This window comes from Sturnus vulgaris, chromosome 2 (assembly GCF_052056855.1).
Source record: "Sturnus vulgaris isolate bStuVul1 chromosome 2, bStuVul1.hap1, whole genome shotgun sequence".
Classification (NCBI taxonomy): Eukaryota; Metazoa; Chordata; class Aves; order Passeriformes; family Sturnidae; genus Sturnus; species Sturnus vulgaris.
Window position 1 is genome coordinate 80,688,348 of NC_142244.1, and position 26,295 is coordinate 80,714,642.

The 26,295-nt window shown below is 37.3% G+C and overlaps 1 protein-coding gene across 2 annotated transcripts in view; it reads left to right on the plus strand.

Moving 5' to 3' along the window:
* Positions 1–26,295, plus strand: part of PCCA (propionyl-CoA carboxylase subunit alpha) — a 271,414-nt gene that overhangs the window by 60,858 nt on the left and 184,261 nt on the right. For both annotated transcript variants that reach the window (XM_088159871.1, XM_014873333.2), the window contains exons 7-8: positions 15,293–15,424; positions 21,970–22,006. In XM_088159871.1, the coding sequence (XP_088015997.1) occupies positions 15,293–15,424; positions 21,970–22,006 (169 nt within the window). The remainder of the gene's footprint in view (positions 1–15,292; positions 15,425–21,969; positions 22,007–26,295) is intronic.

Here is a 26,295-nt window from a genome sequence, read left to right on the forward strand (position 1 = left end):
GTGATGCAATGTAAGCCTAAGGGACTGTTTGATATAACTTTTCTCTTGTTTTCTTAAAGACTAAGCTCTTTCTATTAATCCATTAAACCATACAGGTTTAGGGGCCTGATATCTGTACTGTAGTCCTTAAAATTAGAAGGCGTGGTTGCTTGGAAAAGTGACAATATTGGTCTTGGTTTCTATATTTTTGGAACTTTCCCTTCCTATACATAATATTTTTGAATTCTTTTGGAATGTATATATATTCAGAGTGGAAAACATTCTTTATTCCAGACATGAGTTAATGAGTTCCTTATTTTCACATTTCTTTCCTGTATTGAAAATCTTGGGAGCCAGGATCTTTGTTTGTTCTTCTAAGAGAAGTCAGTCCCAAGCACCAGCTCTGGTTCATAAGTACTTTTCTGTAGGTGAATATCTTCTGTCAAATTGCCTCCTTTTTTTTCATGGCTAGCTCCCTTGTCAGTTCTCATTGAGTTTTGATTTCTTGTTATTTAATTTCCAATTTATTGGAGAAATGATGAGCATCAATTTTACACACAGACTAATACATACATGCTTCATGATTGTTTAAAAATATACACAGACTGAAACTTAGACGTAGGGGAGGAGTAAATTTTAACTTGTCTCCAAGCAGTTAATTGAATCTTTTATTACAACAAGCTAGAGAGATCTTTGTGACACCATATTTAAAATAATGACTTATTTCTCACTGAAAGTGGTGATTCTTTTTCAAACTTTGCCAAGTTAATCCTTTGTTTGTAGTATCATGCTTACTTTGTATCCACTTGAGATCCTGACGATTCAGGTGGAGCCTGAAGTATGAGACTTGGGGAAGGAGTTCTGCAGATGCAGAACTGTTTTTTCGGCAATAGCTCTGCCACTTGTCAAAACTTCTAATTCGAACCAGATCTCTCCCATCTTTCAGCTGATTAAAGGCATACTTGTTTTGGAATTGGGAAAAATAGTTCTTTTAATGTATGATTAACAGGCAGTGTTGATTTTTCTAGAAGTTTGTGATTGAACCAGTTACTGTTTAGGAGGATGCTATAGACCTTGCGTGGTAAATTCCTTTCTGTCCTAGCCTTTCTTCTTCCTTGGACTCCAGAGTGAGTGTTTCTAGTCTGCTCTAGCTCCTGCCAGTAGTACTTGAGTTTCTCCTGCAAAGCAAGGAATGAGAGCCATAATATCACCTTACATCTTGTGCACATTCGTGCAAAGATGCAGTTTCATATTCTCTATAAACAAAAGTTATAAGGAGGTGTTGGCCCTGGTCACATGTTCCTGCCATCTCCCTTGTGCTGGGACTGCTGTTTATATAGTCATCTAGAGCAAACTTAAAAGTAATCTGGAAAGAGAAGCTACCAAAATGCAATGGCCAAGGTGTGAAAAATGAAAAGCCTGGAGGTCAGGCTTTTTTGCCACTTTTTTTGTGGCAGAATGGCACTGCATTATGACTTTGTTACCAAGGTAGAGCACTTCTCACTGTTGAGAACTAAATTTCCTCTTGGACTGAGCCTATCAGAGCAAGCCTCTTGCTGCTACCTGATGTATTGTTAGCCGGTGACGAGGATAATGAAGGAAATTTGAGACTGTAAAATCGGCCTTTCAAGGGTTAAGAGCATGTTGGAATTAGAGTTGCTCTGCCATGCTGTGCTTGTTCTCTGGATACATTTGTGCTGTGATGCAGTTGTGGTCTCTCCTTGTTTCCTTGCTTCTCTTCTTTGGTGCAGGAGGTGAAATGTAACCTTTTGTATTTACTTAGGGATGCTTTTTTCTGCTTACATCTCAGAATATATTCTGCCTTTAAGATTTTTTTCTGTAGCTTTGAGGAACATGTAGTTGCACATACTTTTCAGTATTCAATTTGCAAGTCAAAACCCAGTTTACTAAAAATTTTGAGGTAATCCTAGCTCAGCAGATAAAATGGAGGTTGGATTTCTAGAACTTGTTGCATTTCTCCATTTTTATGTAACTTAGATGAACTATTAGAGTAGAAAAGATTTCCAGGGTGCTGTGGTCTTATTTACTATCTTATGCACGTCTGAGACATCAGTTTGCATCAAAATGAAACATATAAAAAATCTCATAGCTTTACCATAGTTTCATTCCTCTCTTGCCTTTGAAAAGAAATAAATACCAAGTTTTCCAGAAAGATTGTCTTAATTTAACAGACTGATTCCCTCTACAGGCTAAAATTTTGAAATTAAGGGACTGTAACTGTTTAAGCATGCTTAATTTCAAGCACATGCTTGTTTACAGGATCCAGATTTGTTTGTCTAATTACTTTATAGCATGAGTGAAGCCAGACTGTCCAACTCTCAGGCCCATCTGTTGGAAAGGGGAAGGAAGAACTCAACTGTGTCTGTTCCAAAAAGCTGTTTCACCCATAGTCACCAGATAAAATTTGTTTCAGATTCAGAGTTGGTGGTACTTGGGAATACATGGTAGATACTTTTGTCATAATATATTATCCTGAGCTCAGAATGGTTGTGGTTCATAGGAGCAGGACTGCAAGGGCATCTCATGGATTGCTTCATTTTAAGTGCCAGTAAATTCTTTGGTGCTACATATTGAAACAATTTATTGACTTGTTTTATTTATGACACTGAGATAGTGAGATGTTGTTGTCCCAGTGCTGTAGCATTTTGAATGATGTAATATTGCCTGTCCATCACATTTGGTCCGCAGGTTTAAATGTGCCAAATTCCACTGTTACTTCCTCATGCTAGCCAAGAAGTAAAACTTACACATACTTTGGAAATAAGCTGAAAATTTTATAGTATTCAGTGGTGTTTGTTATCACATGTAATTCTTTGCCTTCAGTGTAAAAATAAAATTAAATGGCCAAATCTGCATGTTTCATTCATGTGAGAATTTGTGTGAGTAAAAACAGGGCGTGGTGGAAAACTCCAAAATTGTATTTATGAGTATACAAGTCCTATTACTTAAAAGAAAAATAGTCCTAATTTTATTACCTTTAAGTTATGCTACAAAAGTACCTGAACGTTTTTTCTTAATTTTGTTTGAACATCCACATTTAAGAGGACAACATAATCTCATGCATCTCTGCCTATAATATCTAGTGTAAACTTCGTATCAGTAGAGCAAAAATAGAAACTAGAGGGAGACCTATGTACATTGACTGTTAAAACATAGAGGGGGGAAGAAAAAGAATATTTTCTGAGAATGATTTCTAAAGGGAAAAACATTTTCTTTTGGGCCTCTCTTGGTGGGCAGCTGTAAGAGCTAGTTATCTTTCTTTACAGGGTAATGAATCCACAGTTTTCTCCAAGGAACTGTGTGTAAGATGTAAATTAGAACAACTTCCATTAGTAATACTACTATGTACATCTTTTTGCAAAGAAGCAGTGAAGGAGACAAGACAGAGTGTACTTCATGGAATTCATGGAATGGTATCTTTGTAACTGTGCTGCCTGACATTGTCCCATATACACACTAGTGCTTGTTCAGCTGGTGAGAGGGTGTCACAGAAATGCTCCCTTACCATCCTCTCTCAGGTTGTAGCTACTTCTCCCAACTTCTTCCATGCCTGTGCTGGTAGGGAGTTTTCTCTTGTCCCTGCTTGTCTACCAGCTGTGTTTTCTGACACTGTGCTGTATCCTGTGTTGACCTAAGACAGTTGGATAAGCTTGCCTTTTAGAGATGGGATGCTCTGTATTTTTTAAAAACAATTATTTCATTGATCTAATGGTTATCACTTGTCTGCAAAGCTAAAGGAACAGCATACTTTAGTACAGATGTAGAAATAAATGGCTAGAGACATCAGTGCCACCAGTCATTAGAGAAGAAAGATCAGTATGACAAGGCTCTACTTTCTCTTAAAGAAATAGATATTGTGAAATTCAGTAGGCAGATAGATTTCCCTTTATCTCAGAAAAGGTATGCAGGTCTTGTCTATTTTGTGACAAGGACTGTGTGAGGCTCTCTCTACTTTCAGTTGCTGTCTCTGTCCAGAGATCATCATCTCCTGGTGTTCTTCACCAGTGGAGTGAATAAGTTTAGAAGGGAACTTGGGAGACTAGTCCTTTTCTTGAAGTGGCATCAACTGGAACAGGTTGCTTAGGTTCATAACCCGCTGAGTTTAGAATATCTCTAAGGATGGAGACTCCACAGCCTCTCTCAGCTACGCATTTCTGTTCTTGATCAACATCTTCCAGTATTCCTTGCCTTTCTAGATTACAGCTATCTCACATGTGACATGTCTCCTCTCCATTGCTGTGACAGTACCTCTGTAACTCCCAGTTTTCCCTGCTAGTGACTGCTGCAGGCATCTCTGGTCACAAATATAGTTTTCAGTCAGCCCCTCTCTACCTTTCCTGCATGCTTTCCCACATATACCCTATTAAATGTCTGCTGACAATTTTTCTTGGCTGTTGTTCTTACTGCCATTAGCCCTTCTGGGGACTGTCGCTCAAAATCCTCTGAGCACCCCCTGCCCCTTAGCTATTTCTAGCTCATATGGTTCCCATACTGATGTCTGCACAGCTGCTGCTTGGGGCATGAGAGTCAGAAGGAATTGGGCCCTGGGGTGGGGGTACTGACTTTTTGGGTCACTACTCTGTGACAGTTACAGTGACCTATGGGACAGCATCCAATCCTTGGGTTTTATAATGGCTTAATGCTTGAACAACTGTTGCCTCATTTCTATCCTTCCCTTACTTGTGTGATGTTTTGTGTTTTATAGAAGTTACAGAGTCAATAAATCCTGGCTTTGGTGGAAGACAGTCTGTTGGTTCAGTGAATTAAACCTGCTTTGGTGTGGTGATGGCAGATAAAACCATAAACAAATGTGTGTCCGTGCACATTTTGTTGCTGATTTTTGCTGCTTCTTTGTTTCTTAATTGTGATTATTATATTATTGTAGTTATTAGAGAAGATAATTTTTAGGAAGATATAATTGACAGCCAGGAAGGTAAGTGACCCTACAACACAAGGGTTCCTTATGCTTAAATCATTAGTAAATTCAGGGTCGTGTGAGCTTGGACAGTCATTGTAAGTTTTCATTTGGTTTCTGAATATACAGTAGAAGTATAATTATAGTCACCTAACTTTGAAAGCATTGTAGAATATCTGGAAAAATACCAGACAGATTTTTTCAGCACATAGGCATACAATTAACACCCTTTGACTGCAAGCTCAATGTAACATCTTATGAACAGTGCTAATTTTTCATTACTCATTGACTTCTAAATATATTCTCATGTTTTGTTTTTTATTTTGGCCTCCCCTTTGAAAAACACAAGATATGGTATTGCAAAGTGCACTTACTGATCAAGCCATATGTTTGTATTTTTATTAATTTGCAAAACTTCATGTGCAGCTTACAACAGGAGAAATGGTATGGTTGTATTGAGTATGTCTTGTGTCCATGCATTTTCTTCATTTGCTCTAACATTGGAGTTTTTGAATTGTTTGTTATTTTGTCTTCCTTACTGAAGTTTCAATTTGATCCAGAACATTTTGTATATGCCATAAACTTGGATCCTTGGTAATGTGAGGTACTGCTTTGGCTAGAATGATGCTCCCCTGTTTTTCTCTCATCATTGTCCTATTTTTTCTTCATGACTGCCTGACTTTAATTTAGACTAATGTATATTTTTTGTTAAACATCTTATTGAGTATTTTCTGCCAGGCTGAAGGCTTTTTCCAGACTGAAAGCCAAATGGCCTAGAAAAGCAAGTGCTGCTAACTTTCTCTGCTGAATTCAATACAGTAATTCCAAGTGCTTTTCCCCCTCCAAACAAATAAAAATATGTAGCTTGAATCTTAATTTTCAAAAAAGTAAAGAGTTAATACGTTCCAAGAGTAAATAGTACTTGATTGTGTTTTGAAATGAAGTAGTTGGTAGTTTTGGCTAGTTGTGGCTCAAATATATTCTTTAATTGACAAGATGGAGTACTTATCGATAAGTCAGGACTCTTTCTTACCTTGCTAACATATTCAGGCTGGCTTTGTGCAACACTGGCATATTGTATTTTAAACTAAGTTTGAATTAATGATTAAACAAATGCTGCTTTTACATCAGGCAAAATCTTGTATGATCATGCAAATGGTGGAACCATTTTGTGTTGCATGAAAAATGAAATGGTCTTCCTGAGGCTGGGTGATCAGGAAGACTAAGATTACACTCCTGTTTGCCATTTCCTTTGTGCATACCTGATTTCTTCTCTTTATCTTCGTGTAATCAGCAGCTATATCCATTGCCAGGATCTAATTGAACTTAATGAAGAAAGAGGTTCTGCTGTTAAGCTTCTGCATTTTCTGCTCTTTGTGCTGCTCGAGGTGCTAAAAAGAGATGAGTTAACATAAACCTGAGTAGGCTGTTTAACCCTCTTTCTCTTCTGGAAATGTAGATGCAATAACATTTGCAGCTGAAAAGGCTCATTCGCAGTTTCTAATGTTTAAGGATGCAAATGAAGTATTTTGTCTTTTCTGTCGCCTAGAGGTGTTAAGCAAGGAAACAGAAAGAGGTTTCTAGGATTAGTTCCACAGATTTCTTTTATCATGTAAAAATCAAGGGTGGTTTCAATGCCATGAAGTGAAGAAAAGCAATATGGAAACCATCCAGGGAAAAATTCTTAAGTTTAGCTTGTTTCTCCCTAAATTTTCTGGGCATTCCTTACTACTGATATAGGTGACTGCTTAAAACTTTCAAGCATACCAGGGCTAAGTTCCTGTGCCTCGAATGATGTCTGTGTAGTGTTTCATATATGGTGAAGTAATTAATCACTTACAGTGGCATGTCATGCAAACTCCTGTATGCTCAAATTTTATGTATTTGAGAAATGCTTCTGAACTCAATTAATTCAATATTGCATTTAGGCTCTGGACAAACATATAATATAATGACCATCTAAAACCTGAAACTATTTCAAAGTGAAATTACCAACTAAGATTTCAGGTTGCTGATCAGATCCAAAGTGAAAACTTCTAAGTATAGAGCCACAGAGGTGGTACTTGTTCTTCTCTGTGTCTTGTGCGTTGAGTCCTTGGAAAAAGCTGACTGCTTCTTTTCACTTGCAAAAGTATGACTGGGAACTATGTCTTCCACTAACAAGTTACAATATACACGATGAACTTTTTGTTAAAGGAGAGTTTTTAATTTCAAAATTCAGAATTAAATCAGTGCAAGCACATTTACCCTTTGTACATATAATCCATGATAATTATAGTTCACAACTTGTATCTTGTTAAGGATGTTGTCTACAGATCAGTCTGGTTCTTAGTTTTGTATTTGTAAATTTACCACTTCTGTGGAATTAGAGGAGATGACTTTAAAGTTTATTTTAAAAACCTATTTTACATGCAGCATTAGTGCTTAAGGTGGTGCTGATCATTTGGAGTTATTCTGGCCACTCCCCGGTGTTTATGCTGAAGGTTGTGTACCTTTTCTGTGGTGTACATTTTTTTTGGACACTGGAGCTAAGTTGCTTTAGATTGTTTATACTAGCTTGGCAGCTGCACCTTTTGTTTAAGCTGAACTTTAGAGTAGTCGAACGAGTCCTCTCTTTCCACCTCTTGTATTTGAATATACATATACTACATTTTGAAAAACATAATTATGCCTCTCTCTCTGTGGGTTATCTATAGCTATATGCTGTTCCTACATTCTATTCCTAGCCTGCTTTAAAGAAATTGTGTTTGGGGTCTGGATAACACTTGTTTTCATTTGGTCCTGCAGAAGTTTGTCTGGCCCTACTGGTAAATGATTAATGGATTTTCATGCCTCTGCATTTGAAACTATACTTTGGAGACAGGTGTTAACAGATTCATACTAGGGTTAAATAAATCAGTTAATATTTCTTAGAATGGTGGTTTAAAGGGAGTATATAACACATCTCCCTCCCCATGGTAAAGGTTAAACATGGAAACTGGCATCAATTGGCTTATTTTCAAATAAATGTATATTCTAGTTATAATTTTTTTTTTTATATTGCTGCCAGAAGAAAAAATCTTTTCTTAAGGTGTGGTTGGAAAATGAGTTATTGTTCTTTAAAATCAGTTTTAAGAAGTGAGATAAACTTCTTGCAGCTGTGTTCAATTTAAGGCAAAGCCTTTTCCTTTTCTGCTAGCTTTTTCTTTTCAAAGGAAACACTTCCAATGTATTACTTTCTCTTGCAGCATGTACTCCTGTTTGAGACAGTGAGTACAGATATTTAAAGTGGCACAGTGTAGTGTCACAGGTAGTGATATAGCTCGTGTGGGGAGTTCTGACTTCTACATTGCAGTGTTTTGGAGCCATGTAAGAGTTCTGATTTTGAAGTAGAATTTGGAAGATGCCATGCGATCTGACAGGCTGGGCAGCACAGTTCTTTATTACCACCTTCCTCTGCAAGTTGCCTCAGATGCTTTTCTAGCTGCCAGTTTATATTTTGTTTTTGAGGCTACTTGTCACAGTCTACCTGCCTTGTGCTTCTGCAGCTCAAGGTGATTGTAGTAATTCTTCTCCTTACAAAGACCTTAAACAAAAAAAAAGCTAAACCTCTGCAGAAATAACTGCAGAAGTCAAAGGCAGGTGTAGTCAGAGACCAGTAGGATGCTACAGCCCTTCCCTCTTTTATGTCTGTTTTAGCTTACATCACGGTCTTCACTCTGCCATAAGCCTGTATAGAAGGCTTTAATTTACTTCAGCATGGCTCATTTTATAAAAATACTTGTTCTAATGAAGGGTGCTACTTGTATGTATTGTCTTGTGTTTGTGTAAATGTGTGTGCATTGTGAAGATCCTTTGTCTTCAAAAGTCCTGCTTATTTAATTGTAAACAAGATTGGTGGAACTTTTCCTCACTGAACTGCTGGAGAGTTACTGCTCTTGGTGATCCATGACAATACCTAGGCCTTTTACTGATTCACACCCTTTGCAGCTTAAAATTAAACAGCAGTAAATGAAGTTTTCTGTTTCCTGGTACTATATTTGCCGCACAAATCGTTGGCCACTCCTGTGTGTGCTCTTAATCCTGAGCCTTCAAGACAGCTGCAACAGGGCCCAAGCATTTGAGCTGATAGGTCGGTTCTGTGTATCTAGCAGAAAGCTTCAAGATTTTTTCATGTCCACCATGTTCTATTGTAGAGCATTTTACCAGTTCAATATTTCCTAAGTTGAGTGGATGCTTTTTATTATATATTCTTATAGTAGATTTCCTTGAGGGATTCCTTCCCAGTGTTGAATGGACAGTTCTTGAATTCTAAAGTGTTTTATATACCTGCCTTGTTCAACTGATATCAGTGTGCCTGTGTTAGTGGTGGTGTTTGTGGTTTCTGTTTTATTTTTCCCTTTTGCCTTGGTAGTACTCCTGAATATTATCTATCTTTGGATGTTTCACCTGGATTTTTCTGTTGTGGTTGTTTTTTTCCTAGGTTGTTTATACCTCTGTTGAACCTTCCTTTTGCTGCCAGCTCAGCTTTTCAGCCCTGCATTTAGCCCATGTGACTTAGAGGCTTTTTAGCCCAGCTGTCTATTCCAGTCATCTTTGAGGTGTGGTGCTTATCTGCTCTGCTTTGTATGTGTCTGCAGGCAGCTGTGGTACAGCTTTGTGTCCTTCTAGTGATCTATGTGCAGGGGATTGTATTTGTGGATGATCACAATTTTTCTGGAACACTACTGGAACACCAGACTACTTGGGCCTATTCCCTTTTCCCTTGGGTCTGCCTTCTTGACTGGTTGTGTGATAAGAGGGAGTACAATGGCGAAAGCATGAATCAGCTGCATGTAAAGATTTTGTGGAAACCTTTTCTAGTTCCTCCTGTATAGAAAACTTGAGGATTAAGAAAGAACTTCTTCGAAAGCCAGACCTATAATGACGTTTCTACTGAAGTTCTTATCTGTGGACCTTCCTTCATAATCTTACCAGTAAATTTCTTCAGTGATGTGGTAACTTGTGCTGCTCACACTTGCTGATCTTGCTGTTACCTTACTGCTACAGAATCTTGTTTCTGTTTCTCTTCTGCCCCTAAGTTGTTGGAATGCTTAACACCACATGTTGGAGTTGTTTAAGAGTAGCTTTGATGCTTCAAACTTCAACCATTCTGTGATTCAGTGCTCCTCAGAGAAGCATCATGTTTGGTTTATTTTAAAAACCTTAAAGCAGTAATGCAGATTTGGCAAGAAGAGCAGGTCAATATGGCAGCATGTAGCCACCTTCCAGCGCACCTCAGAGTTTGAGGATGTGCTATCCTGCCAGAGGTTTGTGTTCCCAGTTGCATGCACTAGCAGCTGATGGTCCTTCCTTCAGTGCCCATTAAGTTTGTCCATTTAGCTCATTTTGTCTCATGAAAGTCATGGAAAACACTTCTTACACACACACAAAAAAAAGCCATTGTTCACCAAGTTGGTTGGTTAAGTCAGCTTAGGGGTGTTTGAGCCTGCCTTTAGAGAAGGGGGATAGATAGGACTGTGGGCAGGCATGTGCAGGAGGGGAAGGAGAGAGAATGAGAGAAGGAAGAGGAACTTGGTTGTCTCAGTCACTTGAGGGCTGTTAGTGTCTTCTGTAAATGTCATCCTGAGTTGAAAATGTCATATGTAAGTCTGAATTTGAGAACTTACTACTCAGTAGCAGCATGCAACAGATTGTGTGGGTTCTCGTGTAAGTTCAATGAACTTGTTTAAAACCAGTTCTATGTTTACATAGAAAAGCTTATTTTCAATCAAGCAGAGCAGCTACAAATGCTTCTGAGATCTATCATTTCAGTAATTTCTTCCTCAGAGATGGCAAATACTTCCTTAAAACTAGTTATTTCAGATACTAGGGAATGAACAAGTGCAAATCCTGCATTATTGTCACTGCTTCTGTGTGGTAAGATAACTGTAGGGGCTCTTGCACCTGGAAGCAGCTGGGCTCTTGGGGTGTGTTTTGCCACATCAGAATGCTGTGAGTGGAAAAGTCCCCTCATCAAATGATCCTGAAAGAGAAAACACAAGCTTCTTGATTGTAGTGTTTTTATACATGGTGTATCTCCTTGTTGGTTGAAGCTGCTCCTCTTAAGCTGATATTGCATGCAGATTCAAATATCTTGGCTCAGATGAGGACGTCTTAAACTGTGTTTAATTGTCCATAACTAACAGAGTAAAAGACAGGGTAAGTTTTAGTATCACTTTTGTCTAAAGCTGAGTTGAAACTGTTCAATAATTTCCTGCAGCTCCGAGAGGCCTGGCAGTGAGTTGGCTGCTTTGCCACAGATTCATAAGCCCACAGAAGAGTGTATGTTGCCAAGTATGTGTGTAAAAGTTGTTCATGCAGTTTTCCCTCCTCATTGCTTTCTATCTTTAGTTCTGCTTAGGCTGTCACTGAGTGAATCCACTACTGACTGTATAATAGAGTAACTGAATATTAGCATTCATAATTTCCAGGAGGAGGTGCAAAGGAAACTCCTCTAGTAGACTCAGTCTCTTCAATTACCTCAGGTCCACAGGAGTTTATCAGATGTGCAGGTCTCCTTTCTGTTGAGTGTATGATGACTTACACTAACATAGGTCTGTTTGGCCCACTGTTCCCAGGGCAGTCAGATATTTGACAGACTGTGACTGTGATGGTCACAAATGGATTTTTCATTTGGCTGGAAAAAAACCAACTACCAAACCAAAAGGAAGGGAGAATAAACTGCTTGCAATTCTATGGCATGACTATTAGACCTATTGTTACTTATTTCAAGAATTGTGGGCTATTGGGGAAAACTCTTCAATATCTCCTACTTAAGACAGTTAATTTTTAACTTTTTGCATGAATTTATTATAAAATCGTTCTTTTAGAAAATATTCCTTATTAATTTGCCTATTAATTTGCATATTGATTATGCAAAGTAGTGATACATAGATATCACAGGTATGTTTCCAAACAAAGTGCTAGTGCATGTTTATGGTAAAACTTGATGTGTGTTCTGCAGGGAGATAATTAGTCTTCAAGGCTGAAATATGCTGCTGAATGTGTGGAGTAGTAACAGAGTCTTGGAAGAACTTGTTTGATATGCAGTGTGTAAGCTTGTGTATGTACAGCAGAGGTTTTTGGTACTTGATGCCACACTGACAAGTCTGTGTGTGAGCATACAGGTAACTCTTTGTGGGAGCTGAAGATGTTGCCACCACCTTCTTTCTTGTGGTTTGTTTTTGATATTTTCAGTACTGGGCAGTAGACTTTTGAATGGATTGTTTAATACATTGTGGCAGTGTGGGCGATGAAGAAGCTTTTCTGGTGATGAGCCGAGAAGCTTTGGCAGAGGGCTTGAGCAAGCATCTTTGAGTGATGGGGTATTAAATTCCTACAGGAATTGCAAGACTGCAAGACTTTTAGTAGTGCCTTAAGCTGACATAGTCTTTTTTAATGTGTTTAACTGAAGTTAGTTGTGAGTCATGTCAGAGAATGCACACCTTTCTCTGTGTGAGAGGTGGTTAGACATGCTTCCTGGAAACCAACAGAACCTCCTAGGTTTGTTGACTTATTTTTGATTTATAGACATTGCAGAATGCAGAATCACATGGTTTTAGGTGTCCTTTGATATCATATTGTGTTAAACTATTTTGTTTCAGCTGACTGATGTTCTGATGGTGGTACTGTGCTGCTGCTTGTTCAGCATGAAAGAGCAGATGTGTGTAAAGTTCAAAGGTTTGAAGCAATTAAAGCCAAAAGCTGCATATGTAGACAAGTGCAGTTTGTAAATTCTGAGTTATGAAAAGTATACATTTAAAAAAAGACAAAGATGCAAGTTGCAACGTGATATTTGCATTAGAGTAATGTGAGCCTGCTGCACATCATCTGGTACTTAGTTTTTAGTGAGTATTATGGGCTGTATCCATGTGAATATTACAGCTCTACAGGATTCATGTAACAAATATATTGGATGTAGAGGTTAATTTCTTGAAATGGCCTGTAGTGTTCCTTCTCAGGTGGTTCATGAATCTCTCCTGGTTCTCCTCTTATCCAGCTATCCAGACAGGAGCAGGGACTGAACTGGGCACATGCCACAAATCAGGGACATGAGACAGTAGGTCTCATGGTGTCCCCTATGGGCATTTGGCTGGGAGGGTGCCTGCTTGCTGATGTCATCAATGTAATTTTTATCCTCCCCTGTGGCCTCCAGCTTGAATGAAGGTTTTTAGCTATCTGTCAGAACAAAGAAGAGAAAAGATAAATAGTGTAAGAGTATGGAAGCAGACTGCAAGCTACAAGTCTGGGATGGTCTGTTTTGGCAGCAAAAGTTTCAAACCCACTATCTTGACCTCTGGAGATCTCATGTTTTTGATGGTAACCTCTGAGAAGAGAGGTAGGAGAGGAAGCAATACATGAAGTTTGAAGTGCAAATGCCAATGTTGTGGCAGAAACTGTGGAAACAAGGTGTTTCCAGGTTAGAAGTGATACAAGAGGGACAGTGTAATCTCTGCTTCTCAAGTATGTAAGTGATCTTTTTCCACAAGGCTTTTTGAGATTGGAATACAGTCTGACAGAAGAGAGCTGCCCTACCTCTAGGTGTATGCAGGTATCTATTTGTGCCTCTTGTTAAGAGAGGAAGTAGTATCAGTTTTCAGGTTGTTTCTGAAAGTCAGCTCCAAACTTTGTGTCACTGTGGTTTCACCCATTAACTCCTTGCTTTGTTTGCCCTTCTACTTTAAAAAGTGGATTTCTTAAAGTGCCAAAGAATCTGAACACTAAATAATTACAGATCTGCACACTTGTTTTGGTCCTCCTAAATCTTCCTCCTTCTTACTGCAGTCTTCCCAACTTTCCAAGACAACTATAATGAATTTAATTCCTGAGTTGCTAAGATAAGAAGCCCAATGCAGCAGAGACGAGGTGGGCAGAGATAAACCCCCAGATGGTTCATTGTGAGTCAAAGCTAGCAATCCTTGATGTAGCAGAACTGATGCTCTGCATTTGGTTTGGATGTCCTTGCACTGAGGCTCCTCGTGTGTCGGTAATGTTCACCTGATCTTTTCTGGATGATCTCTAGCACACTGTTAGCTAGGACATTATGAAATAATGCACAGAGCTGCTGCTGTTACACTGGTCCTGCTAAGAAGCTGCTGGCAGTGCAAATGGTGACTCCTGAGCATGTCGAAATCTCTCAGCTCTTATAAGATCACGAATAGGATGTTTCCCAAATTAAATGTATTTTTCCTATGTTCTGGGATGGGATCATGTACTGCCATCACATAAATACACAACGCTCCAACAAATTACTTTTTGTCGTTAGTGACTGTTACTATATGGTTTGTGTAGCACAAGTATGTGTCCGAAAGACAAAATACTACAGCATAAATTGTGATGTAAAAAACTATTTGCCATTTTGTTAGTATTAGTATTAAGTTAGCTGTGCATTGGCTAGAAGCAAGTTGTTTTTAGACATTTTACAAGTATCTTAGAATTGGGGAGAAGAAAATAAATATAACTTTGGAAAAATTGTGCAGGGCTTGATTTTCAAGAATTTTATTTTTTTTATCCTTACCACTCTTGGATATTCTTTCCCTCTTCAGTACAAAAGGTGTAAAGTTACCTGAAACATGTATACTTGTTACTACATCACTAACTCAGGGAATAGTTCTGATAGAATTGCCTTTAACTTACTGTAGTACTGACCTGAAGAGGTTTGAAAAAAATGCCTCTATCTGAATAACCTTGCTGAAGTCTATTGCTGGCATAGAGAAGCAGGAGGAAGAAACATGCACTTCAGTGTTTTACCTATATATTGATGTCAAAGTATTAAAACATTCTATATTAACCCCTTTCCACATTATTATTGGAGAACAATTGCCTAAAAGAATCAGGAAAAGTTATTTTACTTTTTGCTTTATTTTCAAGGTCTTAAATATGTTGAGTAAAAGACTGCATTTTCATTGTGATGTTTCATTGAGGTTTGGTTTTAGTAGTGCATAATAAATAGGATTTTAAAGTGTTATCGTTTGGCAAGTGCATCTTTGTAAATCACTTTTTGGTTATTTTAATGGTGAATTAACAAGCCTCTGATTTCTGAAGGGATATTTCTGTCTTTCAGGCTGGAAGTACTTACACTTGCAGCTATTTTTCTCTGGCCTGGCTTTTGCTTTATACAAATGCTAATTATAGGGCTTTGAATCTGTGTGTATACGTAGTTTCACAAGGTCATACACATTCTTAATAAACTGTCTGAAATATTTATATATTGCTCTGTTCTTATGTAAAGAGATCACTGCCTTATAAATCTTGTTGCATTAGTCAGCTCAAAAAGAGAAAAAAGTCAATATATGTATATAGAAAATCTGATTTTTATTTTCATCTTCTAAAGTTTTATCTTCATTGTCTTTGCAGGCATCAGAAGGTGTCACCTTCATTGGACCTGACACACATGCTATTCAAGCTATGGGAGACAAGATTGAAAGCAAATTGTTAGCCAAGAATGCAAAGGTCAACACGATCCCTGGCTTTGATGGAGTAGTCAAGGTGAGAAATCATTTAATTACTGTCTGCCCACTGTAGGAAGTGTCTAAATCAAAGTACACCTATTGAAAGTCTGATGCAGAATCTAATTATAATTTCCTCTTCTTTTTCAGTAAAATGTAATTAAAAATGGAGTACAGATTTTTACTAACAAGAGAGCTTTGGAGAAGAGGAGAAAGTCCTTGATAATAAATGATGTATTAGGAGTTCTTCAGTGGAGTCTCTAAAAATACTTTGCTTGAAATTTAACATGAAGGCAGGTAGATGTGTTAAATATCAGGTGTGGATTTGACTTATTTGCACATCTTTACATTTCTCAGGTCTTGTTGGCCAAGATCTTGTCAGCTCTGAGTTAAGTGAAGTTCGATAAACTGTGTGAAGTTTCCATTTTATGGTCTGTTCTGATGGTGCATATTTCCGTGTGTTGCAAAATTCAGGATGAGGATGGGATGGAGGGAATTTGGTGGCTCTTTATCAGTATCTACACTTAATGCTCTTTGTAGTTTTACAAGGAATGTCTTCCAACAGTTTTGTATGAGCAAATTTGTTGTTTATAATTTGTAAGGTTAAATAAATTATATCTTAGTTTTTATTTTCTGTGGTAGTGATTGTATTGAGCTCTTACAAATTTTCCCGTGTCTTAATATATTATCTATGTGAATGTAGTTAAGATTTTCTCTTTTAAAACTTTCATTGTATAAAACTAAAACCTGGTGCATGTTGACTTCCTGGGTTGAAATTTTTTTATGCTTTACCTGTCAAATCAGATTTTTTTCAAATGAAATTTGAGTAAAACTTTAAGTTGCATGAAAAAGTGTAGTAGCTAAGCTGGATTTTAAACTGTTAAGAGACAAAATACCCCCCAAAACCTGACTAAAACTGAAAGGTAAATAGAATACAAAGGGGCTAAGCCTCCACAGAATTATCTGGTCCAACGAGGCTGCTGGAGAACTTGACTAGTGAGAGAGAATGATAAAATCACAAAATAGCTGAGATCAAAATGTCCAAGAGAATTTTTCAGTACTTGTGACAAATGTATGATGTTTGTAATGTCTGGTAGCAGGATAATGCTGCAACAGGTAAAAGTTCAAAGACTTTCTCTTCTGGAGGACTCCATATGAATTTTGGACTGGCATTCGTGGCCATGCTGATGTCTGGGAGTGGCAAATTGAAAAATTTCAGGTTTTTGTTGCATGTTTTAGCAATCCCTTGTGTACAGGGTCTTTTAGCACTCATAAGATTTAACAGCAGCCAAGATATTGTGCATGACATTCTTCTGATATCCTGTATGTTCTTCTAGGAATCCTGGAAATAGCTTCCAGAAAAGCATCTAGCTAGAAGACAACTTTGAATTAATCATTTGAACACCACAAAACATTACCTAATGCAGAATTAAATACACAAAACTCTGGTTTTCTCATTGTATCAAGTTAAAACTTACGTAAGGGTCTGTTACTCTGCTAATGAAAAAAAACCCCAAACCTGACAAAGTAGGATAATGTTTAATGAACAGACAGATCTATAACCAGTGCAGCTGAGCTGCTTTTTTGTATGCACTTGTTTCATAGCTCTTCAATTGCAGTGTTTGTGACAATTTTCTAAAGTTCCTGACACAAAAAGGAAACTAAAGTGATGTGGTTGGCAATGGGCTATATATGCAACAATACCCTTAAAACTAGATGAACTGGAATGTAGGACTAAGTTGACAATTCCAGTCCTCTGCTATTGAAAGGAACTATGTGGTAGTTGCTTAATCCCAAAGTGTTGTGTCCTACCAATTTCACATACCTCAGCCCTGCACGAGTTCTGATTATCTGAAGAATGTTGATGAAAAAGAGGACAAATTAAAACCACAAACCTGCAGTGTGCCCACCAAATAAGAAAAAAGTCCCCAGACATTGCCAGCATTGCAGTATCTATCAAAAAGTAGAGTTGCAAATTTTTAGGCTAATCAGTGCTTTGATTACCAATTCTAGGAAATAAAGCTGCTGATAATTGATAGTGTCGTACTTGCTGTGGATCTAAATATGTGCCTGTGTTCATTCTCTGATTTCCTTCCTGTGACAATGTCTTTTGCTCAAATGAATACCCAAATAATTAGGTCATACAGGATGCCTGATCTTTGGTTAGAGCTTGATACACTATTTTGCAAATTCAGACTAAGATAGGAAGGGCAGCAGTTCTAATCAGAACAGCAACACACAAGGAACTGGAGACTGTTCAGGGTTTCTGCCATTCTGTGGGAGACCTATTTTAGTCACAGTTATGAAACTTTGAAAATCTTTGAGGGCTCGTTTTCCTGAGAAATAAAAATTTTAAAGGTCTTAGGGAGGAGTTAAGTGTCTGCTTGGTGCTAAAAGCGATTAGAGGTGGCTTCAACTTTAAAGTAGACTTCTGTAATGCTGGTGGAAAACTGTGTTCATGCCTCGACAATATTAGAAATTAAGACAGATCTTTTGCACGTATTCTTTGTGGATGAATAGTTAAAGCAAACACAGAGTAACAACTTTTAATGCTTCATTATTCAACTCAGGACTGGACTGAAAAATCTATGTTACTAGAAGAGTTGTCTTTATCCTTGTTAAATAGTGCTGCAGATACTTAGTTCCTTCATGAATAAAGGATATTTTTACTCTTATGTTGCTTCGCACTTACATATAGGAGACGCTATAGTTGCTAAGATTTTGTAATAACACCTTGGAGAAGTTGCATGCAGAAAAGTTCCCAGTGAGTAGAAATTAAATTAGAAATTTCTAAGAAGGAAGCCCTTCAACAGTGTGCTTAAAGCTGGTAAGGATTGAAGAGGAGGATGCTTGGCATAACAGACACAACTAACTGTTCTTGTACTGGCAAGTGCTCTAGCAAATATGAAACGGAGAGTGGAAAGATGTAGAATGGAAAGGGCAGTTTGAGAGTCGTTTTCTTCTCATCCCTGGTTCAGTTCCTCAGTTGGCTGAAGCAAGGGTTGTCCAGTTTGAAAATGTAGGGAACCAGAGTCTTGTGCTGTGAGCTAGGGAGCCAACAAAAGCATTCAAAGATAATTAATTTCAAAATGTGTAACTACAATTCATTTTATAACATCTGATTGGGAGAGGTAGTGGTAAATGGTTTTAATCAAAAGAATTAGCATTAATCCATGTGAGCAGTGGCTATACTGAAATTAGGGCTGAGATGATGTATTGACTGTAAACAGCTGAAGGGGAGCAAGAGACAAGGAAGTGGAGGCTGAATAATGAGCATAAGAACATGCTGTGGTGAAAAACCGGGAAAGGAAGAGCAAGGGAAGAATGATTTTTGTATTGTTTCACCATATACAGCCTGTGTGGTTTTATGGCTGGTAGAACACAGATGGATGTAGACACAGAAGAATAATGTCTGTGTCTACTTATTTTCACTGATGCCAGTAAACATATTAGAGGTCTTCAGTAAGGCTCTGAATTTACTGTAGTTAAGTTTTGGGTACCTGTTTTAACTGAGTTTTTGCATTTGGATATTGACATTAGGATTGAAAGATCACTGTTTAGTTGGAGAGGTTGTTCAGAGATTGGGTAAAGAACCTCCAGTTCATAAGGCTAACACCCTTAGCCGTGAAACCATTATGTAGGGATTCATAATTGATACAATGTTTCACAGTTCTAGGAGTCACTTAATCACCGTTTTCCTGGCATTCCCTTACATAAAGACCGTTTTGTTTTTCTGTCTCCACCTGCTGGTACCTGGTTGAGAGGGCATGTACGTGAATGGAGGAGGTTAGGAATTCTTATGCTAAAGGAGTATTTTATGTCTCTTTAACTTAATGGAATCACCTATTTGTGAAAACACTGACATAATTTTATAACTCTTAGGATTTTTATTAACTTCTACCATTACTTGAACGTTTTTATTTGTACAATAAAAGGTGGTGCTAAAATTATATATTTCTTTACGGTTTCCAGTTTATTTTGGGAAAATGGTTGTGTAGCTAATGTGCTTTCAAAGGAAACAGCAGTAAATCATTGAGGACTCTTACTTTAAAAAAAAACCTAAATATTTTTAGTACCGGTGTGGTTTTGTATATTTTGCACATATGGATGTGTATTAGGCAGTATAATAGCATTCGGTTTATTGCTTCTCATGTGCAAATATTGTGTATCTGTCATAAGTTTTATGTACCAAAGAGCTAAAATAACTGAACTGTTTTTTTTCTGATTACTCAAACTGCTTCTATATTTATATAGTCGGCAAGTGAAATTCATGATATTTTAAACCTACATTCAACATACCTTCTTACGGAAAAAGATCAAAAACTTACCAGAGATTGCAATATGTAAATTTCTTTTTTTAAAATTAGTTTTCCTCTTTAAATCACAGCATAATTTTGTTTTCTGGTTCAGAAATTCTCTTTGAAAGCGAAAACTTGAGTATGCATGGATTTTTATTTTTTATTCTCGTATCTTAGAGTTGGAGTTCTAATATGTTAGAACTGTAAAAGAAACATATTGACACAGTATAAATTAATAACTGTACTGAGCAGATGACTAAAGTCTTTTCAAGCCAGAACTAAGACAATTAGTGCTGCTGATGCCAATCTGCTTGTTACTTAAGGCTGTTGTATGCATGTGTAAAAATACAGTGGCAGTGAAAAGTTCCTCTGTAATGATTTGCAGCTTGTCTTCCTGTGGACTACAGTGTATCAGTTAGCCACTTGTTTGCAGGTAACTAAGTGAAAAAAGATTACCCTGTTTGCTTCCCCCCCTTAATTCTATTTTGCAAATATATGGGGGAATTTGCAAAAGAAAAGAAATGTAAAAGTTTCCTTCTCAACTGTAATCGTGGCTCTTCATCAGTCATTACTCTTCCTGCATTTTGTTCAAGAGGCTCTAATTGTCTGCATTTGGCAGGTTTAACACTTCCTGACAGAGAGGCTATTAAGGGGAAGTATTCTCGCATAACTGTCACGGGCAGGAACAAAGAACCTTCAAACTCAATGTGTGGAAACCACTAACATTCTTAAATGACCCTTTTCATGCATTTTATCCCTTTAAGCTAAAATTTGGAGGATGCAGGGTCATGGAAAGCAGCAAGGTGTAATAAAACAGTAAACTCTTGGTTTTTTGTGGTTTTTTTTTTTTTTTTTTTTTTTTTTTTTGCGGGGGTGGGGGTGTGAGGGGCAGGTTTTTTTGCTAGATTTATCTCTTGAGTTAAAAACAATTGTTATTTGGAAAAATCTCATTAACAGATGTGACTGGAGTAAAAAGACTTAAAACTGATGTTGCTTTCAGGACTGCTTTGAACTTAACAAGCACCGATTTGTGGAGCAGACTAGCTAATGAAAGGAAATTAAATTTTCTGACAACTTCCCCTGCCAGCCCCCTTATTCTTCATGGGGCTGTTACTAGGTACTGAAGACTTTTAAAGAGGATTTTGTTTTATTATCGGACATAAATGAACCAGGTATGAACATTTCTTATGTATTTTTTTAAAGTTCTGACCTGGGTGCTTTTAAAATGGATTGCCTTGAAAGCTTTAAAAATATCAGGTTTCAGTTTAATGTTCATAAGTCAGCCCCCATAGTTTCAGACACACTTAGCAGCTGGTGGTTTCCAGACATTACTGCCTTCTATACAAATTTTTTAATGTATGTCATGGGATAGTATAAATATTAGCAAATTTGGATGGAATTTCAAGCTTAACCCATATCACTGTAATTTAACCCTTTTTCTTTCTAATTTTATATAATGGAAATATACTGTTATCAGTAGAAATAACAAGAATTAACTACTGCAGGAGGAGTGATTTGGTTATTGAAATGTTAAGTAATTCAAACATTCTGGTTTTTATTCTGAGTTTCCCAGGACTTTTTTTTCTGTATCAGGCTACAGTAGTATGAGACAGCTGAAGCAATAGGTGGCATCAACAAAAGGATTTGTGAAGTTGGCTTATGCAACTCTTAAATGAAAACAATTACGGGAATCTTCTCCTTTCAGAAACAGTTTAAAAGATGCATTTAAAGTTTATTTTGTCTTCGGAATGCAGAACTTCCAAAACTGAAATGCTTGTGTTCTTTCTTGAGTAAACAAAACCCATTTGTCTTTGAAGAAGTTCTACAAGGTTTTTTTTCCTGAACTTGAATTACTCCCAAACAATAGAGAATCAACTCCCCCTACTGACAGCAACCAGGAAAGCACAAGGAATACCTGTGAGGACAGAAACAAGCTGGTAGTGGACAAACTTTAACGATCTGATTTACGGTCCATTATTGATTGTAAACGTCTAAATTCTAGCATTAAATTCCTACAACTGCAGAAAATGATTTTGCGATCCTGGTTGTGTTTCCTGTCAGCTGATTCCTGGTTGCTTTGAGTTTCTCAGTGCACTAATGATGAGGTAGAATTTACATTCCACTTATGGTATTAATTTTACATTCCTCTGACTGAAAAGGGTCACAAGGTTGTAAAATCAAACATTAAATGAATCGGAGGAGACAGTAGTGCAATATATGACTGCCCTCAGGACATAGTGCAATGGCTGATGGGATTAACGTTGGGTCTCATTTCCTGCTTTTACAGGATGCAGATGAAGCTGTCAGAATTGCAAGGGAAATTGGTAAGTTCTTAAATTAGCTATGGTGGGATTTGTGTGCCTCTCAGCAGACATGGTTGACTAAATTGAATGTGTAATAAGTAATCCCTATAGAACAAATAATGTTTTAATAGTTTTAAGTTTTCTGTTGTCCATAAGGCTGGAGGAATCTAGGCAATAATGCCCTGTCTCTTAAATCATCACATTTGAGCTTTTCAAACTGGACTTTACAGAGCAAGTGCAGCCATGATTTATGGAATGAATGTAATATGCACTAATGAGTACCTCACTAAAGAAGCTATCTAAAAGTATATCTGCATTTGGACGTGATAGTTAGAAGTTAGACATGGTATACTTCTCTTTTTGTATGGAGACTGACACCAGTGATGTTACGATCTTCATCGCTGTGTGGACTGCAACTAGCTTGAATATGATCCAGAGCACCAGTCTCTGGGTGGACTGGAATAAAGTCACTATTCAGTTTCTGAATATCTTATAGAATGGTGAAAAGAGCAACCAGCAAATGAGTCTGGGACTCATTTTGATGAAGGTTAAGTGTAATATGTGTTTAATGAGTTTTGGCTTTTATTTATGAAAGCTTGATAATGAAAATACTAAACCATATGCTTGAAATTACACATGTTTTTAAATGCTTTCTAGAAGAAGAATCTAATGCAGTAAGATATCTGATTTTTCTTGGGATTTTTTTTTTAATTTTTCCTTTGCAACTGCAAGCACGAGAAACTATTTAGGTTTATCACAGGTAGATAAACAACTTTTCACCTGTGTCAAGAGCTATAACTGTGCCTTTTTGTGCCATATAGAAAGTGGGAGCTGCACTGCTACAGAACTTCTAAGCCCTGTAAGATCTTTCCACTTTCAGTTTAAGTTGGGGCTTTTACCCTGAACTGGTTAACTATCCTGAAACCCCTCCTAGGCTTGTCTGACTTTTAAGCCTACACAATTGAAGTCAGCATTTCTGTGAGTCAGGCATTGTGTCCTGGTTGTGAAATCCAGTGATAACTAATCACTGTCATGGGAGCATTACCAAAAGAAGGAGGTTATTAACCACACTGGAACATTCAGAAGAGAACAGTAAATAAAATTGGGTTTAGTCCTGCATAGAGACATAGTATTGTGATTTTATTTCAGTTCACTTTCTTTTCAATATTTTTTCTTGTTTTTGTGTTTTAAAGATTTTCTGCAAGTATTTTTAAAAATAGTTTTGATGAATGTGAGTCAGAAGGCATGTGGTGATTTTCTACACACCCTTTAAAATGCATTCTTTTTTAATTTTCTTCTGAGTTCTTTTGGTGTTCTGATGACTGGTTCCTGTCTTTGATATCAGTAGCACTTTGTAGGTCATTATATCAAGGCAGTCTTAAATCTGTGATAATAAAGTCAATTACAGACAGCTGGGTGGTGTTTTATTTAGATGGAAAATTCTTAAACTGTTTTGATACAAGAATGGTTTGTAGTATGATGCCACGTAGTGAAAGAAAAATGTCCCTTCTAGCTTTTTCCCCACCCATGTTTCGAGGAGTTGATCAGTTTCGTTAAGCTTCTGTCTAATTGTAGCCACTGACCAGAATAAAGCGTAGTGATTTTAATTTCAAAGGATCGAAGATTGAATTAAATTATGGTCTCTTGTATATATATGTAATGTATTTGTCCTTGTATAAAAAGCACTTGAAATGCAGTAGAATACTTCCAGGTTCTTTCTAATTTCACTAATCCAGAGTTTCAGTCTTCTAAGAAAGCTTAAGTAATTCATAAAATAATAACCATGGGTCAGTGCTTAAAACAGTAAAACTGTGTGTGTTGCTCTTGCTGCCTGTGTGGTTTTTCTTTTTGCTTCTCCCTGCTGTGTTTTGGCCAACTGCTACTGGAGTGGAGCATGGCACTTCAGGGTGGAGAACACAACCTTTACCTGCTTCAGTGACTGTTATGTATGGATACATGTTTTCTAGGTGTAGGAGTGAAACCTTCTCTCTATACAACACAGGAAACACCTCAGATTGGGGCAAAAGAATGTGACAGGGAAACTGGGCTAAATCGGAAATTCAAAAAAGTTCAGGCACAAATTGCTGTATTGGCTCCTTTCTGCTGTCTCTTTTCTCTATTTGTTGGTGTGGGCTGTTGTGCTCTTCTGATCCTTTCTGAAGTGCTTAATTACATTGGTCTTTTTCAGATGTGCTTTTAGGTTTGTTTGTAGAATTGTATATTAAGAGCTGTTGGCTTCTTAATTTTGAAGCATTGAAACTTCAGTAAGTTTGACTCCTCTCTTTGAAAGTATTGAACAGTTATGAAGTGCAGTCAGTCAAAATTAAATGAAAGTCTGTCCAAAACTGAAGAGATGAACAAGAATTTTTTGGTCATGTTTCATTTGACATGGGTTTAGTTAGTGCTAGCATTTAATAACGGGTATTGAAAAGAATCTTGTATCGCTACATGCAATATTGCTCAAAGTGATATAGCACAATGTCTTCTGTGGTCTACTACCTGCAACTTGTAAAAATGGGCAAATGACATCTAAAAACCGTGGTGGCAAAGGGTGGGAGCTAACAGCTGCAGGACGTTAGAAATTTGTTTATTCCTTTTATCATTTAAATTCTTAGAACAGTAACTGTCCTGGAAACAAAGCAGTCCTAACTTATGAGCACTTAGCAGCAAAAGTAGGTGCAGTGATCTTCAAGTCTGACTACTTTTTGCTCTTTTGCCTCCTAAGATCTTTAGACCCATCCTTAAGACACATCGCAAGAATGTAAAACTATAAAGCAAGAATAGGTTTTAATCTCACATGCAATTTTAATTTCACATAAATTGGCATCTAATTTGAGGGAAGGATTGAAAACCTAACACCTACTTAAAAATGTATCTGCTTTGTGCATCTTTTCATCGCTGTTGTTGTGAGTACTTACAAATGGTGTTAGAAATTGTTTGCATGCCTCTCCCTTCCCCACAACTAATCCAACCAATCCATGTGAACATAGTTTAGCAATTTTGATTGCTGCTGAATAGTCCGGAAGTGGAGAGTGTTGAGTAATGCATTCTGATCCCAGTATCCTATGGCCAATATATATGGAAAGCTAAAATTTTACAAGGCCTTCCTTTTAGTCTTTGGTATTGTCTAAAGAGCTGCTCTAAAGCTTAGTTCAGTGCCCCCAAGAGCAAGGAGTGTGTAACCTCATATTTGAGCAAAAGCTCCAGTAATCCTTATTTTCAGGGGACTGGCTAATTTACATGCTAACATGTAGAGGTCTGTTGCATTTTTTCCTTCTCAACCAGCAAAGCTATATGTGTTTTTTCAAAGCAGACTTTACTTAATTTTTAAAAAACTTTTAATTTTTTTTTTTATATGGTGGCTCTTGAGAGTCTTTAACTGTCTTGCCTACAAGTATGGCTGACATATAATCACTGTATATAAAAGGCAGGAGGGAGTGGAAGCAAAGTGGTGCTACACTTGGTGAATGATATTAGTAACCCATGTATACTCTGATAATTTAACCATGTGAGTTTGAGATATGAATTACATTTTGAAGCATACAAAGACTTACCAAGGCTCATTTTTTACATGCTTATTTTGCTTTGGAAACTAAGGAACAGTAAAAAACAGGACTAGATTCTGCTTACGGAATTAAAATCAGCAAACCATTCAAGAGACTGATATTGTTAGACTGAAATTGGTAGCATAATTGAGGATTTTTTTCAAGTACATGTAACACTGAATAAAATAGATTAAGTGATGGAAATTGCCTCAGTGCATTTGCCATAATAAGGCTTAAAACAATGCTTGTTTCAAATTTTCACTCTTCCAGCTTTTTGGGTTGGACAGGGTCTCCAGATGGTGATAGTATTGCCAGAGATTCACTAGTATAATCCAGTAAAATCTCATTTCTTGCATGGATGTTACACAATATGTGCTTTTAGCTTTATTTCAAGATATCCAGTGTAGAACCTGGCAACTGCCAGGGGTCTGGGAATGCAGCTACAGCATAAATAAAATGCTCTTGTGTAGGTATTGCATATACTGCATTTCAGGAAAATTGGTTTAACTTCACTGTTGCTGCATGTAATCTAGAGTTATTTTGCCTTTACCCTTTGTAGAGGCCTGGATCTAGCTTATTGTTACTCTGTGGCTTATCCTGTACTCTTCTATGGACACTTTCAGCTATTTAATACAAAAATCTGAGAGGGACTTTAGAAAGGTTATTTGCATGGCTGTTTGGTGTTAACCTTGTATGTTGTAACAAGAGACTACTTTAGACTCCAAGGCATGGAGATTTATAGCCTTTTGGTAATCCATGCCTATA